Here is a 19,529-nt window from a genome sequence, read left to right as displayed (position 1 = left end):
CTGAAAAGAAAGTATTTTTCTTCCTTTCCTGTTCTTTCGGATGGAAATAGAGTCAATTATATTTTGCTAGAATGAAGGCTGTTGTTCTGTATGTTTGGCTCATGGTATGGATGTTAGTTTTCTACTGTTCAAAATCCACACACCTCATCCTTCTGAAGTCTTGAAGAGGAGTTGTTACCTGAGTCAATCATCCACACAATACAGGGACCGAGAGCTAGCAGGACAGGACTTCCGATGGTGGGAGAGAACTGGTGTCTCTCATGGGCTTGCTTCTCTGGGCTTGATCGGTTTAGACCAGTGAGGTTCTACTGATGCCTCATACTGAGATGTGAAGCATGTTGCAAATGATTTGTCCTTTGACGTTTACATTTAAGGAGTAATTAAAAAAGCTACACTGAGTCACTTCCATTTGTATTCTAGCCTGTACTGTATTAAGTACAGCAGGCACCGAATGTAGCATGTGCTGGGTCAGGCATGGATACAGCACCTCTCAGGTGTGCTGCAAGAGGAAAGGGTCTGCCATCTGGTCTAGCCATGCTTGAGGGACACCTGGGTGGCTGGGGAAAGGTAGCCTGTGTCTCTCATGTCCTCAAGCCAGGGGCTGGGCACTAAGTCCATACCATTAATCAGAATATCTTTTGTTTCCCTTTTGCTATCCGCAGGCTTTAGCAAAATTCACCCAGGTGTTCTAGCTTTGTCCTAAGAATGCTAAGGGGAATATGGGACAAGGCCTGGACTTCATGCTTTGGCTGTAACATTAAAGAGGGAAGGGGATCAGTCTAATGATAGCCATGGTGCCTTCTGAGATGTCCCTAAGGGAAAGGTGACAGAGAACAGAAATTGGGGTTATTATCCATAGAACACATCCTCCCCTGACAACTTTAAAGACGATGGGTCTTATTGTGGCTCCCTGTACAGATGTTCCCTAGCTTTGTGCCTTGGTGAGGTTTTTAAATTCTGTCACTGGGCATATGGCCTCAGAGAATCTAGAGATCACAGGTTCACAGCTAGACCCTCTTAGGATCAGAGATGTGTCGGCCACTTCCAGCTTTTGAGACTTCTAGCATGATCATGGTATAAAAACTGTTTTGCAGACATGAAACAGGACACAGAGGAAAGTTGAATGCTTTTCTAGTTTCTTTCCTTATGAATAAACACATCAATTATTGAAGTGAATCTGGCTTTGTGTACAGTGTCACCATTAATATTAAACCAGGTGAGACTGTGCAAATGTTGAAAATTGCATAATTGTCAAAATCTGAGGTCCACATTGGTCTTGCAGCCTCAGTCAATGTCTTCTTACACCAGGTCTCAGAGTCTTTGTTCACTGCCCGGCACCAAGGACAGTTTTAGGACACCTGGTGGATTCCTGATGGCCGGGATGGTATGAACAACTAGTCTGGCTTCCCGAATGGCTGATTCAATTATATGAGAGTTTATCATGAAACAAAGCATAATCCAAAGCAATTGCTTTGATGCAAAATTTCGCCCCTTTGATGAGTAGAATTTGTTTTGGTTCTCTAGCTGTCAAACTTGGTTAAATGTCAATGTGACAAGGCATATATTTAACCTGAAGTGAAGAATTTAGAGCATTATCTGGCAGATCCAGATCTCAAACCTGACATTTAATATGCTCAAATCTTTGGAGCTATAGTGTGTATAAGACAATGATACTTCCTCCCCAATTTGTGCCTTTCTTTGCATGTTTCCGATAAGAAAAAAAAATATTTATTATTTATTTTTTTTGAGACAGAGTCTCGTCCAGGCTGGAGTGCAATTGCGCTATCTTGGCTCACTGCAACCTCTGCTTCCCAGGTTCAAGTGATTCTCCTGCGTCAGCCTCCTGACTAGCTGGGATTACAGGTGTGCACCATCACACACTGCTAATTTTTTTTTGTATTTTTAGTAAAGACGGGGTTTCACCATATTGGCCAGGCTGGTCTTGAACTCCTGATCTCATGATCTCCTTGCCCTCCCAAAGTGCTGGGATTACAGGTGTGCCCCACTGCGTCTGGCAGAGATAATCCTTGGAGAGACAAGAAGCCCACTCTACAAACTTTTCTTTTTTTTGAGACAGAGTCTCGCTGTGTTGCCCAGGCTGGAGGACAGTGGCCCGATCTCAACTCACTGCAACCTCTACCTCCTGGGTTCAAGTGATTCTCCTGCCTCAGCCTCCTGAGTAGCTGGGATTACAAGCACCCACCACCATGCCTGGCTAATCTCTGTTCTTAATATCTTCTGGAATCCCACAGTTTGACACTGGGAAATTGATTTTTCCCCGTACATTGTTGTGAACATCTTTAAAAATCTATTATTTAATACATTGTTTCCTTTACAAAGATCCTGATTAAAAGCAGGCAGGATGGTAACCAAATATTTAAGAACATGCAAAAAAAGCACGTTCACTTCCTCTCCGCAGTGCCAATACTTCTCAGGATATACCCACCCTAACTGCATTTTAGCTCTGGAATCAGAGACAAAATTGATAAAAATAGACATGAGTGATTCTATTCCTTATGAAATAAGACAAATTATGCTTTGGGAGAAAATCATTTGCTATAAAGTATAAAATGTTTTAATATTTATATCTTATAATAAAACCATGACATGTTTATAAACACACTCTCAGGCATTTTTACAATGGGACCACCCACCGCTGACAACTAGAAACGCAATAAATATGCACGGACACACTGAGTATGAAATATACATCTTGATTTTATAATTGTGTGTGCTTTATTTTTTACACAAATGGAATGGAAGTGTTGAATATTTACACTTAACAGGAGTGTAAGCTGTGCAGTGTCTCTGTAAATTCCGGCCCAGGCAGGGAGTATTCCCGCCTCCCTCCCATCCTGCACTACAGCTCGATGGAGAAACATCCTGTCAGAGAGAAGCACAAAACTGTCATATTGAAAGGATCTAACGGGTACAGCCTGGTGCACTCAGAAGTTAAGAAACACTTAGGAAACACAAACTCAAAAAGGAGAGAAGAAAAGTCTGCCATCCCATTGGAAGTCAACCTTGCTACTTGGTTGTCTGTTCTCATGAGTTGCTAGGGAGATACTGTACTCTTGAGATGATCTTTGTCTAAATTGTCCTCCTGTCTTAGCTTTGTCCTCAGCTGTTACAAGAAACTGCACAGCTGTACAAGAAATGATTTCCAAAGCACAGGTTTCAGTGAGGAAGGATATTTACAGACTGGAGTGTGTGTGTGGGTTTCCATCCACAGTCATTCATACTCAATGTAACCTGTGTGTACATGGTATACATACCATATATACCATACCTACACAGAAGTAAAATGTGTATCACAGAATTCTGTAGGGAGTCCCCTGGCAAGTCAGCTGTCACAGGAGGTACTCCACATGCTTCAGGGAAGTTGATCTTTTTCCCCTTAGGAGTGACAAATTAATGTGATCAACTTAGGAACTAGCCTGAGTCCTTGGCTTAAATGTATCTGTAGGAATTTAGGCAGGACCAAGACAGGAAAGAAGATATTTCATTTTACCAGCAAGTCCATTCGGTCTCACCAGAGCAATCACCAGCTGAAAAGCAGAGGGGGCTTCACATGAAAATGGGAAAAAGAAAGCTTATGAATGGGAAAAAAATGTCTCTCTCCAAACCAAGGTGATGGCATGGCTTCAATGAGGAGGAAGAGGTTTGCTATCAGAATGATTGGGGCCAGAGTCTGCCTTTGTTGAAAGGAAGTGTCCTCAGAGCCATGCGGTAGTGCTGGGGGTAGGCTCGCTTAGGAGCAGCATTCAGGCAGAGGCACCCAGGGCCGGCGAGGCCCGCAGCACATGCATCATCGCTGCCAGGGCAACGGTGCAGGCTGGCTCTGGGAGGCGGGCTGGAGCACGCTCCAGGTCAGGGCCTCATGCTCAGCTTTGCTTTCTGGGCTGAGTAGATGAAACGGCGACCCAAAGTATTTGTGTCGTTAGTCCAGTGCATGGACTTGCTGTCTGAATCAGCCATGAGCCCTTTAGAGGACAGAAAAATCAATACAGGGATGTGTGGGAGAAGAAGATCCGAGATGCGAGGAGAGGAGAAGGGACAGGAAAGGAAGGGAGAAAAGAAATAAGAAGGGCAAAGAAATAGAGACTAAAGGAGAGGTGGACAAAAAGAAAAGAAATAGAGAAGGATTATAGGAGCAAGTCAACAACTCAGAGATGGTGGGAAGGAAGAATAGGAAAAGCAGAGGAAGAAAAAAAAAAGACAGAGATGGAATGAGTCAGAAGTAGAAGGAGGAGAGTAAGGAAAAGAATGAGAAAACAAACAGGGTCTCGAGCCAGAGGCTGGAGAGTTCTTTCGTGGCTCGGAGTCCTGAAGGGCTGGCAGTAGGATATGAGACAGCGCACACAGGCACCCGAGTGCGGCTCTGTAAAAACAGGCTCTTTAAGCAGACAGAGCCAACCCAAGAATCTGGGGCTGGGAGAAAAGGCCTGCAAATAAATAGCCAAGAAATCCCGCAACGGGCCTGCAAATAAATGGCCGATAATTCTGTGGGAAGAGAGCAAAAAAGAAATGCCTCTGCAATTAGCCGACAAATGAAATTTTGATTTTGGTAAAGCTGAGACCCCCGTGGTGCTACACATTGTACCAGAGCATGAAAAATAGCACCAGTGACACGATCTGGCACTTTTCTGAAAGGGCCCAGCATGTGTGAAGGTGACATTGCACCCCCAGCAAGCCTTCAGGTTGGAGAGAGCTCTGGACAAAGTTTGCAGTGTTAGCACCAGTCTGGCCCCAGGCTCCGGATGCATTTGCACCAGATGTAATCTGGGTAACTTTCATGCCATTTCCATACGTGTCATCAGATTTGCTGCAAAATACACCAGTTCGTTGGAGCCATAGAGACATCAACATTGGGAAGTGCAAGACAACACAACAGATGGAGGTGTCAATTCTATAGGAAAAGACTCTCACCAATTTGCTTGGTGATTCTTCAAGCAAATATATATGTATCTATATATTTATATAAATCTACATAAAAAATCAGTGCAAATGCCAATTCTAATCTGAAAGCATCTACACTAGGAAAATAAATATATTACTACAAAACCAAGGGTTGGTGGTTCAATTTGACTGTACTCAGCCACAGCAATACTAGTAAATGGAAAAGCACATCACACGACCCGCGAAAACATCTACTCATAAATGACAGTCTTTTAAATAAATGGTTGCATGCTCAGTTGAGAAACCAAAGAAGTTATCATGGTGGCCTAAAAATAGAGCTGGGATCAGGAATGGCATTCTGGTGGCGGAAAACTTCTGGGAGCAATATTGATGAAAGTAGGCCTTGGCCTGAAACTGGCAAATTGCAGACATGGGCATATCTGTAACATTTTGAGCCTTCTAAGGAAGTCTCTGGAAATTTAACTTTCATGAAAGGGAAAGTTCATTCCTAGCCCTTCCATTGGCAAAGGCAGCCTCAAGACTATAGGAAGATGCAAGACTTTGCATTTTTGGGTTTGTTTTGGTGACTGCAGCCAGGCAGACAATGATGTTTAGTTATGTAAGATGAACAATGCCTGTTTTTGGAAAGAGACTCTCATTCTGAGCTCCGATGTTCTTACTGGGAAGAAGCCCCATCACTCTGATGGCTCTAGCTCTTGCTCTCCTACCCAGCCTACGTGCTGGTTTGCTGCACAGTGTGGCAGAATCCCTGCCAGGTCTGGATGTACCCCAGAAATAAGGCGATGGGGCTTAGTGTGGGAATGCACAGAACCCAGAGTAGAGTGGTTATTATCACTGAAAAGTCTCTCTCTAAACACCATGGGCAAAAGCAATGCTGATGTCGCCATCCGCTCTAAAGTGGGAAACTAACTCTTCTAGTTCAGTTTATAGGCTTTGGGAGGTTTCTTTTTTTAAAATCATTATTATAATTGTTAAAAAATAAACTTGGTCCACGTGCAGCTCCAAGAAAGGCAGTTCAATTGGTTGAGCTCAAAGTCATTAATTGTCTTTCCTTGTGACTCTATCTCTTTGCTCTGTACATAGAAACAAAAACGTCTGCACCCCTCACCCCCAACCAGTCACTTCTCTTCTCTCTCTTCCTCAAAGAAATAGTGCATCTAGGAACAGATCTCCCATTGGCTCTAATACCATCTCTGGCTGTTACAAAACTCTCAGTTACTCTGTTAAACAACAACAACAAAAAAAACTAATCCTAATTACTCATCATTGGCCAAAATGCTAAATGGTCCTTTAAGAATTGTGTGTCAGCAACTAGGAACAAAGTTATTAAACTATTGGCATGGCAGGCTCAGGCTACTTAACTAGAGAAAAGCAAAAACTCCCCTTTAGATCATTTGCATAAGTTTGTCTCTGAAAAGCCATCAGCTTAAAAAAATGCATGAACCAAACGTCTTCCCAAAATATCCATGAGGGCAACTCATTAAGGTATGTGCTCCATGAGAGTGTATCACTAATGTGGAAGGGAGGTAAGTGAGGAGGAAGTCTTTGTCAGACTTGAAGGAACTCAGATGCTCTTAATGGATCATTGGCAACAAAAGGGAGAGTGCAACTTTCAGTTCTTGAATTTGATCATCTGCTGATGCTGCATACATTTAGTCTTTCAATATTAGTCTTTACAAAATATTTCACAAAACTTTTTAACCTATAGAAATTTGTTTCTATACATTTAATATATTTTTACTGTATAAATTATTCTCATCTTTAGTGCCTTCTTTCAGTTTAAAAATGGCAAAATAGGCAATCGACAATCATAAAGCTAACCCCAGGTGGAATCCCCTCCTGTCTGTAAGGTTAGTCCTCCATTCACTTGCAAATTTTATGAAATGCTTGTCTTTGCAGATGCCAGTCAACAGAACTACACATTTATCCTTCCTAGATAGTATGTTGTCTCCAAAGGGACTCCTTTCTTTTTTCCTTCTTTCTTTCATTTGCTTGTTAAGAAATCAAAAGATGTGCATAGTTATAAAATTCGAAGTGTACCAATTACAGATGTGGGTAATGGGAAGGTTGGTGAGGTTCGAGTGCTGGCAATTTCTCTTTAAAGCAAAAGACAGAGAGCTCTGCAGCTAAATCAGCTCTGGACATCTGCTGGGGTGAGGAGGCTCTCATCTCTTGGGCAGAAAGCCCGCCAGAGGTTCATCCCTACACCTGGCACTTTGAGCAAACCAAAGCCTTCCTTCACACTGCAATGTCTTTTCTGTCCCACCCTGTGGCCCCTCTGTTTCCTTCATGGCTTCATACAGTTTGTGTTGTACATTCATAAGAATTCACATTGACTGCAAAAACATAAATGCAACAAAAACATAAAAGCCTCCAAGTAGTATGTTATATATATTTTGTTCTTCTAAATGTTCTTCTGTCGCTGTCAGAGGCGCAGTAGCTAATTTATAACTTTTCCTTTGAGGGAATCCAGATGAAAGGCCCAGATTGCTCTTCAATAACAATCTTGCATTGGTTATATATATCTTCTAAAGTGTCTCCTTGGACAATAGCTATAACAAAAGCAAACACACCCAAATTATTTCCTGGATGGTGAAGAACAATCATCACTTATATACCGGAGGCTCACACTAGTAGCAAACAACTTATCAGGAAGCTTCATACCATTTTTCATTAGTAAGAAAAAGCAGAAAATTCACATAAGCAAAATTACATTCATGATTTTTAAAAATGCTTTCAATGGATATCCTGGATCACTAACAAATGCATCACAGTCTTTGCACTTTCTACATATCTGCCTATAGTTCTGGACAATGAATCACTCATTTGCTTAACAAATATTTTATGGGTGCCTACTCTAGCCAGGCACTCAGCTAGGCATTGATCAGTTTTCAGATTGAGAACTCCCTGTTTAGAAAAGAAAACTGGCCTTACAGTCTCTATATTTACTTACTTTGGCAGCGGCAGAAATTCAGATGTTATAGACACCGAGGAAAAAATAAAGATTTTAGAAGAAGCTTTAGTTAACCTCCCAACCCGCATAAACCTTAATAGGGAAACCCATTAATTCTCCAAATCTCTGGTAAATAGCGATTTTACCATATAGGGCTATTCATATTGAGAATACCATAAGGCCACTATTTATAAGAACATAGATAGGAAGAAATATAAACAAACTGCTCAGTGTGTATTTCCTAAAACACTAAGTCACTTGGAGTAGATTTAAGTACATTTTATTGTCTCATCTGAACAAAAGCTATCTTGTAGAAAGATTTCCAAAACATATCAATATTATGTATATGATACTAGGTCTTAAAAATAATGAAGGATGATTTAGATATTTAAAAACAATTCTCAGAATATATTAATTATAATATTGTATACCAGATAGAAACCACTGTAAAATGTATATTGCTTTGATTCTTTTCCCTACCTGGATGTTCTTTCCGGATGAAACATAGCTCTCATCTTGGTAATTGACAGAAAGTTTACTTAGCATCACCCGATTCAAGTTATTTACAAACTGCTAAGACACTGACACTTTCTATATTCTGAATAAGGTAAAAAATAGAACATCTAACTTCACGTAAGGTAATCCAGGAAGCAAGTTCCTGTTTTTAAACCACTGAGAACCAGGTGTAAGGCAAATTTCACAAAGTCTGATTACTCAGTGTTCCATAAAAGCATTTAGGAATAGAGAACTCAGAACTCAGGCTATCCAGGAGAAGAAAAACTTCTATTCCCCTAACTTCCTGTTTCCAAGGAAACATTTAAAAAGAAAAAAAAAGAAAAAAAAACCAAACAACCAGTTTTTGGCTAAGACTAAATTTCAAGCACCTTGTTCACGTGCTGCTGATGGAGACATTGGCGACAGCTGATGGAGCAGGGAACAGAGGCCTCCCGGCTGCTTCTCAAGATTTGGACACTGATTATTTCAACCCTTAAAAATTTGTTTTTCAGGTTTTCTCATGATATCAGGGAGATAGTTTAATGAGGTAGCAATGCCTAAAATCCTTTTCATGGTAGGAGACAGCTCAGAGGCATCCGTTGCCCGTGGCTTTGGGTGGGGCTGGTGGGAACCTGGGAGCTGGCTGCAGCTGAACTCCCAGGAGAACCCAGCGTTCCACATCAAAATGGGTGAAGCAGAGGGAGACTCCTTGTGTGTGAAACAGATATTAGGGATTCGCAACAGGAAGGTTTTAGGGCCCAAGTACACCAGGCCCAGAGCTCTCTCTATGTCAGATGTCAGACAATTTATCCCCTTCCCACAGTACCAGGGTAAAAGTGAACTTACCTGTAAAATACTCTCCAAATTCTTGTTCTAGCTTAATTGCTCGATCATAGGTTTTCTTGGCTTGTTCTTCTGTTAGACGCTTATTCATCTCCCTGGGAAAATGAGGGTTTAGTATTAGAACATAAAGGGAATATTCCAAATCCTAAAAAATTAAAACGTGTGGAAAAAATAAATCATGCAGAAAGCATAGTGTAATTTTAGCAACAGCTCTTTAGTCTTCATTCAGGACTCCTCTGTGCTGGAGTAACTTCAGCAACAAGGACTCCGGCCCGAAAGCTCATTCTCTCAAAGGGCAGCCTCTTGGTCCCACATCGGATTGAAGCCAAACAGGTCTCCTTGTGATTTGCAGTCACTGGTGTCTGTTCTGCAGGGGACGTGACAGGGACTGCAAATCCTAAGGAGAGTGGGGCTAAACTTCTTCCATGGTAGGCCCTAGGAGATTTAAGTAAAGTGCTTAAGTGTATATTGAGGCTTCTACTTCTTCAGAAAAAACTGTCCTATTGCTTCATCTATGCCCTCACTGGATATGATTTCTAAATGTGAACTTGCCTGACCACACTTTCTTGGGGTTTGTTCTAGTGTATCTCAGACTCTTTTAAATGTGGGAGGGTAGAATGGTAGGTATCAGAACTGGGAAGACAAGGCAGGGGGGGGAGAAGAAGAGAAGCTGCTTCAGGAGTACAAAAATGCAGTTAGAGGAATATTTCAACATCGCTAGAAGATCTCCAATGTTCCCAAAACACTTCTGGTGACGGATATCCCAATTACCCTGATTTGATCTTTACATGTTCTATACAAGTATTAAAATAGGACATATACTCCAAAAACATGTATAACTAATATATATAAATTTTTTAAAAGTCTCAAGGATCAATCAAGGTGGGAGAGAAATGAAAAATTCTTGAATTCTCTTTAAAACCTAATCTATTGATTCGTAACTACTGGCAGCTTTATCTTTCCAGGTCTTGCAGGTGTTAATAAAAAAAAAAGTCCAGCCAAATGCAATTTGGTTGGCTGATTGGGATGGATCACAGGCGCATGTAGAATTTCTGAAATCATTACTGTCTTGCATGCTGCTTAGGAAGCCAGAGATTTGGGTCTGGAAACTTAGTCAATTCCTTTTCAGAATTTCTTTCTGCAAGTAACAGAGGCAAGAAGGGACATGCTTAAGGCTGTGTATTTAACTAAGAGTAATCTGGGGTAAGAACTCAAGGGTTTGGTTTTTTAAATCAATTTTTAGTCAGACTTCCTATTATACCAAGACTTGATGTCTTTCAAAAGAGGCTTATTTGGAAAAAACAAAATGGTGACATTAGACACTAATGGCCGAAACAAAAAGAAGTGGGCATTTCCTGAACTCTTATTGCGAAACTCATCTGTTCTGAGGGGTGGAACCTATAATTTTTCTTCTAGTCTCTGCCCTACATGCTGTGAATGGATGTTATTCTTTGGTGGAGAAGATGCTGGGCTAAACCAACAGACACTCTTCAGAGAAAGATGAAGATTTTCTCCAGACGTCAAGAAATGACATGGGCCAGGCACAGTGGCTCAAGTCTGTAATCCCAACACCCTGGGAGGCTGAGGCAGGTGGATCACTTGAGCTCAGGAGTTCAAGACCAGCCTGGGCAACATGGTGAAACCCTGTTTTCACAAAAATACAAACATTAGCTGGGCATGGTGACACATGGCTTTAGTCCCAGCGACTTGGGAGGCTGAGGCGGGAACATGACTTGGGCCCACAAGGTCATGACCACAGTGAGCCATGATGGCACCACTACACTCCGGCCTGGGTGACAGAGTAAGACCCTGCCTCAGAAAAAGAAATCACATAGTTCTGGATCTTCCTTGACTTGCCTGCCAAGAATTCTATCTTCTCTGAGTTCCCTTTTTACTGATTATAGCAATGACTTACTTTGGGTTTTCATCCTCTAACCTGTGAATTTACTTTGTCTCCTTGACTGATCAATAATTCTTTGAGGGTGAAGATCATGGCTGGTTTGTTAACGTGTGGCATGGAGTCTGATTCAACACTTGTTTGTTGAATGAATAAGTGAATAAATGAATGAATGAACAAATGGGGAGCTAGACAAATAAACATAATTCTAAGATAGTTGAAAACAGAAATAAGCACAGAGCATCATGGGAACAGGAAGGAAAAAGCAGATTGGAGGTGGCAGGGCGAAGAGACATTGCCACGTGGGAAGGGAATGAAAGTCAGACGGTGGCACAATATAAAAAGAACATCTCTTTCATACACATCCTTGATTTTATGCTCCTCTGAAGAGTCAGCTATGTACGTGCTAATAAGCTCTGTGATTTGATGTGGATGATGCACTTGAGAAATAATGTGTGTGATGATGTATCAATGCCTAAATGTGACAGCTGCCATGCTTTTGTTCCAGCTGACCTAGCATTCACTCCTCCCTGGGGAATGGGCAATTCATGGCAGCTTTGCTCCTGGAGTAAAAGCCTTGGAAAAGAGTGAACTGTAAACATCCAACATTTAATAGGATTGCATTGGCCTGAATGTCACCATCACTGAGTCACCGTCCTCGTGAAATCCAGCCTTTAGTATGTTTCACTTTCCTTGGTGAAAAGTGGCTGTGACAGTGCCCTAAGGCATTAACTAAAATAAATCATCTCATAGTTTCAGAAGGAAGCAGACCTTCTCTATGGAGTGCCAGATGGGACCCTCTCCCAATACTGCTCTGGACCAAATGTGCCATTGCTATCCTTCCCTCAGGCCTCATTCCCCTGGGAAACCATTTATCCCATGGTGTGTTTACAATTTGTGGATTTCTTTTTCTATTTCTGAAACAGGTCTTTAAGATGGCTATTCCCAGGAGGTGGGAACTATTTTTCTTCTCCTCTTATTAATGTTAGCATTGCTTATATTTATGAGGCTCTTTACAGATTATAAATCAATTTTACATAATGAAATTTGTACTTGCTTAATTCATTTTGCACAATGCCCAACACAGTTTCCTACATAAGGAGAAATTTAATACCTGCTAACAGGGATGATGATATTAAGAACCATTATTTTATCATGAATACAGATTTTTCCATGTGCCAGCCATGGGAAAAACTCTTTATATTATAATTTAATACCTAAATTCATGGGGCTGAAAGTATTGTCGGTAACCTCCCAATCTTATTTATTTTATCCTGGTAAGAACCCTTGTCCATCTTTTATTTATGGGACTATATTCTGCTTTTAAGACACATCTCTGGCAATTTCTCCAGAGCTCAACTATGTATTTAACTGAATTCTCCTAGGCTGCTACTGCAGCTGCTGCAGTTTGCTTTGCTTCTTCGTCCTCAGAGGAGACATAGAATAGTCAATGTCCTCTGCAAGCAATTGCTTTCACCGCTGGGATTAAATAATTTCCATTTCTTCAGTCTTTCCATAAACGTTGTTTTCTAGTACTCTGTAGTTCACTCCTGAACCCTGTCAAACACTGTGGTCTTGAGGCCCAGACGAAGACAATATTTGATCAAGGCCCTTGTGACAGACACACTGGCATTATCTCTTGCACTGTCATGGAAGAGGTGCTGTTTATGTGTTCTGTAATGATCAAATGGTTTTATTCCTTTATAATAATTTTTTATCTTTTATAAAAATAATAGGTACTATTAATTACTTACTGTATGTCAAAGACTATATCAGCAGCTTTACTAAATTCCTAATTTGTTATTTGACCTTTATAATAGCTCTATGAGGAATTTATTAATGCGCCTCGTTTAGAGGTGAGGAGCTAAATCTTAGGAAGGTCAAGCAATTTGCCCAAGGTTACTTAACTGATCAGTGGCAAAGCAAAGAACCACATCTTGCCTGATCAATTTTCAGGTCCCTGCTTGTAGGCCTTTCCTTGCTACCCCCGTCTACTGTAGCTTCACCTTTGTGAGTGGGAGTTGCCTATACTGACTTTACAGTCAGATCCTAAATGTCTGCCCACTTTGTTTAGTGCTTTCTGAAAGAAGATATTTTGCAAGTCATTTGGAGAAAAAAAAAAAAAGAAAAAAAATCTGAGTACATAGGTATGAAGCTACCAGTTTAAGTTACAGATGTTTTACTGCCATATCACTAAGAAAACGCTGTTAAGAGCCATGTTCTATGTATGTAAAGTTTGATTTAAGGAACATTAGAATTCTATTATAGAACCGAGGAAAATGCCAATGAAAAAAAGCCTCAAATGTTGTCTGCTCTTTCTATAAAAAATCTACACATTTTTATAAAAAGATTTACTTATGGACGTGCCTTAGAAGTATGAGACTATTAAAAAATGATTGCTTCCTATCATTTGGAAAAAAAAAAAAAAGCAAACGAAAAACCAAACTAAGCCAAGCTATCCTCAAAACAACAACAATAACAACAACAACAACACCTCAAAAACAAACAAAAAGAAGATGTTTTAAGGAATTACTATTATTGTTAAAATAAGGAGTGTAAAAAAAAGAAATCACTGACATTATGTTTCTAGTGGTTTAAAAAAACTTTGATGTATCTTTAAAAAAAGAGAATGCTCTAACGATTTTTTCTTTTGCTGTGCAGAGGCTCTTTAGTTTAATCAGATCCCATTTGTCTATCATGGCTTTCGTTGCCAATGCTTTTGGTGTTTTAGTCATGAAGTCCATGCCTCTGTCCGGAATGGTATTACCTAGGTTTTCTTCTAGGGTTTTTTATGGTGTTAGGTCTTATGTTTAAATCTTTGATCCATCTGGAGTTAATTTTTGTATAAAGTGTAAGGAAGGGATCCAGTTTCAGCTTTCTGCACATGGCTAGCCAGTTTCCCAACACCATTTATTAAACAGGGAATTCTTTCCCCATGGCTTGTTTTGTCAGGTTTGTCGAAGATCAGATGGTTGTAGATGTGTGGCGTCACTTCCAAGGACTCTGTTCTGTTCCATTCATCTGCATCTCTGTAACTGGCAACCAACAGAATGGGAAGAATATTTTGCAATCTACCCATCTGACAAAGGGCTAGTAACCAGAATCTACAAAGAACTTAAACAAATTTATAAGAAAAAACAAACAACCCTATCAAAAAGCGGGCAAAGGACATGAACAGACACTCGAAAAGAAGACATTTATGCAGCCAACAAACATATGAAAAAATGCTCATCATTACTGGTCATAAGAAAAATGCAAATCAAAACCACATTGAGATGCCATCTCACGCCTGTTAGAATGATGATCATTAAAAAACCTGGAGACAACAGATGTTGGAGAGGATGTGGAGAAATAGGAACACTTTTACGTTGTTGGTGGGAGTGTAAATTAATTAAACCATTGTGGAAGACAGTGTGGTGATTCCTCAAGGATCTAGAAATAGAAATACCATTTGACCCAGCAATCCCATTACTGGGTATATACCCAAAGGATTAAAAACTGTTCTATTATAAAGACACATGCACATGTATGTTCATTGTGGCACTGTTTACAATAGTGAAGACTTCGAACCAACCCAAATGCCCATCAATGATAGACTGGATAAAGAAAATGTGGCACATATACACCATGGAATACTATGCAGTCATATAAAAGGATAAGTTCATGTCTTTGCAGGGACATGGATGAAGCTGGAAACCATCATTCTCAGCAAACTGACACAAGAACAGAAAACCAAACACTGCATGTTCTCACTTATAGGCGAGTGTTCAACAATGAAAACACATGGACACAGGGAGGGTAACATCACACACTGGGACCTGTTGCGGGGTGGGGAGCTAGGGGAGGGATAGCAGAGGGTGGGAGGATTGGGAAGGGATAACATTAGGTGAAATAACCTAATGTAGGTGATGTGGGAATGGATGCAGCAAACCACTGTGGCATGTGTATACCTATGTAACAATCCTGCAACATCTGCACATGTACCCCGGAACTTAAAGGATTAAAAAACTGAATGCTGAAAAATCAACAATGGCATTTCCCATTTGTAAGCATTTGTGGCAAAGTTCTGTTAGTAATTTGCAGTATAATATGGAACAGAGAGTTAGCTGGATGAAGGCCTCCAATGCCCTCTACTCACATAAGAGGTTCCAGAGACCTGGGCTTTATGAAGATGGCAATGGGATAGAGCTGGGCAACTTGTAACCGCTTGATAGCATTTCCTGATACATCAAGTATACAGTGTTTGCCCTGGGAGAAAGAGAAGAATAATATGAAGTTAATATAGAAAACGTGGCCATAATCCAACAAAAAGAAACTAATATATGTAGGTTTTAGAGGAAGGTAGGGGATGCTGGATTTCTAAAGTTAGAAAATGATCACTGCAAAGAGTAAATAAAACTTGATTTATAGGGTTATCACTGAATGTTTATAAAAACTAATACTAACTAGTCCCTTACAAAGTGTCTGCCACTGGGCTAGACATTTTACATGTGGTCTCTCAGTTAATTTAATTTACTTTTATTTTTAACTTCCAGCTTCATGGCAGATTTATTTTCTTAAATACTTGATGTAACACACAAAAATGACAGGCAGCCATATGCTACGTGACTGAGTCTATTCTCATGAAGTTTCAAAACCATCTCTGAAGACAACTGTCAAGAAGAAATTCCCAAATCTCTGAGGTAGGTATTATCAGCTGCATTTGATAGAAGAGAAGACTCACACTAATGAACTTGCCCAATACTTTAGAGCTAGGAGCACGCAAACCCAGGTCTTGAGCACTAACAGAATTGTTGGTTGGAATAAACGGAGAGTTCACTGTCTCACCCTGCCCACCATTCAATGTGGAAGATTGGGAATCGTGAACTTTTTCGAGTGCTTGTATGTATCCTGTCTGCAATGTGCTTAATCTAGTGGAGGACAGACACAAAAATAGTTAACTGAAATATATGGTTGAATGGGCATGGTGACTCATGCCTGTAATCCCGGCACTTTGGGAGGCTGAGGCAGGTGGATCACCTGAGGTCAGGGGTTTGAGACCAGCCTGACCAATATGGTCTCTACTAAACCATGTCTCTACTAAAACTACAAAAAATTAGCCAGGCGTGGTGGTAGGCCCCTGTAATCCTAGCTACTCAGGAGGCTGAGGCAGAAGAATCGCTTGAACCTCGGAGGTAGAGGTTGCAGTGAGCCGAGATTGTGCCATTACATTCCAGTCTGGGCAACAAGAACAAAACTCTATATTGAAAAAAATCTATTATCTATCTATCTATCTATCTATCTATCTATCTATCTATCTATCAATCTATCTGTCTATCTATCTATCTGTAAGTTAAATGCTGAGAGAAATAGGCTTGTATGAGGTATGTAAATTTCTTGTTTGCTAACAAATAAAAATGCTATTACATGATAGCACATCTCATTTAACTTGGCTTCCATCGCAGTGAGTGCTCAGAGCAAGGAACTGCTTTGTAAAGCATTTCTGCAAACGCAGATACATTTGCCACATCATATTCTACCTCCTGGAGAGAAATGGCCTCATTACCCTGAGAAGAACTTTATGCAAGAAGAGAAAAAAAGGCACTTTATGCAGATAGGAAGGGTCCTAAATCAATAATAAGGGCTAAAAACTCATCTATAATGTTAACATGAAAATGAATAGAGTCCACCGAATAATTGAAGACTTCTTATATGAGAAACACACTAAGATGGTTCGAGCCTTTGTTACTTAAGTAATAGATTTCAAGTTTTCTATCTGTGAAGTGCAGCAGCCACATAACATGTATAAATGCTGGTTGATTATTCATTGGTCAGAACATTTCAAATTAACAACGTGAACAAAGGGGAAAATAGATGCAATTATCCACGACAGTCTAACTAGAACCAGTATTCATATAGTTGATAGAACTAAACTTTTGAGAGGGAAGAAAATAGATGCAACTTCTTAGTGTATTCTCAGATAGACATTAAAATTACTTGTTTAACTCTTTAGTGGTACATTGAAAAAGGTCATGTCAAATCAAATCAACCCAACAAATATCTTCTCCTATGATATTGGTTCCCTGTGTTCACAGGAGATAGGATCCCTCTATAGGCAGATTGTATAGTCACACTCAGGTGCCTTCCTATCCTATCCTTTTTGGACATTCTTCTCTTTTCTCGCCCCTGAAGTTACCAGCAAGAAGAGAATTACAGCATTTCCATCTCCTCTAAACTAGAACTTCTGCTAGCAACAGGCTGGGTAGCCTTTCTCATCTATCTTCTCTTCCACCATGAGGATGTCAAGTTTTCAGAGACAGAGAAAAAATAACTTGCTCTAACAAAAGAATTCAGGAAGGATATCCCCTTAGTTTACAACCAAAGTAGTAAAACTGCCTTCATAAAATCAATATTGTTTATTGGGGCCTCAGAGAGTGAGTCAAAGACAAAGCGAATCCTCATAAACTTCAAGGTGTTAATTGCCTTTAGGTTTATAGATATCTCTCCAACCCCCTTGCTGCATTTTTCAAGTCAGTGAGAATACTTTATTGAAATTGGAACAAAGATTAATGACATTGCTCTAAGGTGATTCTCTGCTTGGATGTCTTAAAAGGAGGATTTAATCAAAAATCACAATTGCAATCAAGAAAGAGTAATGACCAAAAATTGCAGTTTGCAACCTAGAAACCTTCAAGGGAGGTGTAAGAAGATTGGTGAACATACTCTTTCTGCTACAAATCTCACAGACTGCACACTGGTTCCATATAAATTGTCATTGTACTGGCCGGCTTCTATAAACTTGTGCTCTTGGATATCTTTCTCCATTTGTTCTCTGGAAATGACAAAGTGATAGTCTCTGCCATCCACCTCGTAGTCTCGCTTTGGCCTCGTGGTATCTTTATAAAACAAAAAATAATACAATTAAGGTACATTTATACTCATAATCTTCCTATGTACCAATATTCTTCACCACATCCTCAACATTGATACGTAGAAATATGTAGTATGAAGAACTATGACATAGTAATAGGTACCACTCTTACCATCCTGCCATAAGCAACTAAAAAACTGGACAAAATATGTGAAATAACTGTTTTCAGACATCAGACAACAGGAAGTACAGGGCTGTAATCTTTGGGAAAGAGAAATATACAAGAGAACATTCACTCCACCTCTCTGCCCAGAGGCCATTTCCAAATGGAGAGTTTAGACATCACACAGTGCTAGGAGGCACTGGAGTTCAGCCAGAAACCATGGAGATCCTGGAAAGGCCACATTTTAAAAGCTTACTCTAGACTTACTCTATACCCATCTTCCCAAAGCCTAAAACTGTGTCACAAATGGAAGAAGCTGATCTGTCAGTAAATTATTAAGAACAAAAACTTAATATTCTATAGAGGAATATAAAATTTAGATTCTCAACATATATAAAATAAGATAATCACAGTTAAGGTGGGACTAAAAACCAGCAACTCTAATCATTTCACCCAAATCTTTTGGTAAGAGGACAAGGGAAAAGCAATCTAGCAATAGGTATAAAAGCTGTTAAAATATTTTTGACCTTTTACTCATTTTTTCCTAGAAATAATGCTTTTAAAAATGATCAAAACTTCAGATACAGATTTATCCTTAAAGATGTTCATTATATAACTTTATAAGTAATAATTATAGCATAGAATTATAATTATATTTTAGTTGTAATTCATAATAGTGCAAAATAGAGAATAAATAAAATGCTCATAAAGAATGATTGTGATATAATAATCATTTGAAATAGTTTTATAAAATTTTAGATAAGCAAAAAAGAAATACTCAACCACAGGGAAAACTACATGCATAGAAAGAAAGAATGGATGGAAATCTACCAAAATATTAACAATGATGTTATCTCTGGGTATTGTGTGGGATTTTGTGTACTTTTAATTTTCTTGTTTAACTTTCTTTTTAGCATTTTTCAAGTTTTGTAAAATAAACATGTTGACTATCATAAAATGGTTCTATTAATTTTAAAAAGATGTAGGTGATGGGGATGGAGACAGCAAATCACCTTGCCATGTATGTACCCATGCAACAATCCTGCATGATCTGCACATGTACCCAAGAATCTAAAGTACAATTAAAAAGAAAGAAAGAAAGAAAGAATATGCAAGGTGAAGGGGAAAGTGGAAAGAGTACTTAAGAACTTTCTGTTTTCTTTCTCTTAAAAATAGAAGGCTGCTGTAAACTACGTGGAGTTTCATTTGATTCTTCCTATCTGAAGACTTTCTCAGGATATGTTTTATGTCAGGATCTCTTCCCAGAGCCCTTGCTGGGAACTGTTTCATGAGATACAGCAATCATCCTAGTCTTTTGTTCATTCCTGCTATTCTTAAGTATCTCACCTAAAATTTGCAGCACTAGAATGTTAGAAACACTTGAAAGCATAAGGCTTCAAATATGTAG

At 39.6% G+C, this 19,529-nt stretch overlaps 1 protein-coding gene across 22 annotated transcripts in view; it reads right to left on the bottom strand.

The window, feature by feature from the left end:
• Positions 1-2,713: 2,713 nt before the first annotated feature.
• Positions 2,714-19,529, bottom strand: part of DLG2 (discs large MAGUK scaffold protein 2) — a 2,103,224-nt gene continuing 2,086,408 nt past the window's right edge. For 11 of the 22 annotated variants that reach the window (XM_074400260.1, XM_074400258.1, XM_074400256.1 and 8 more), the window contains 4 exons: positions 17,811-17,983; positions 15,247-15,356; positions 9,215-9,306; positions 7,366-7,472 (listed from right to left, as the gene is read on the bottom strand). In XM_074400260.1, the coding sequence (XP_074256361.1) occupies positions 7,366-7,472; positions 9,215-9,306; positions 15,247-15,356; positions 17,811-17,983 (482 nt within the window). Of the gene's footprint in view, positions 7,473-9,214; positions 9,307-15,246; positions 15,357-17,810; positions 17,984-19,529 lie in introns of all 22 variants that reach the window. The other 11 variants (XM_074400259.1, XM_010345623.3, XM_010345624.3 and 8 more) reach the window with 2 other exon arrangements.

The sequence above is a fragment of the Saimiri boliviensis genome, chromosome 6 (genome assembly GCF_048565385.1).
Source record: "Saimiri boliviensis isolate mSaiBol1 chromosome 6, mSaiBol1.pri, whole genome shotgun sequence".
Lineage (NCBI taxonomy): Eukaryota > Metazoa > Chordata > Mammalia > Primates > Cebidae > Saimiri > Saimiri boliviensis.
The sequence above is the reverse complement of the archived record's forward strand: the minus strand, read 5'-3'. Positions and strand labels throughout refer to the sequence as shown.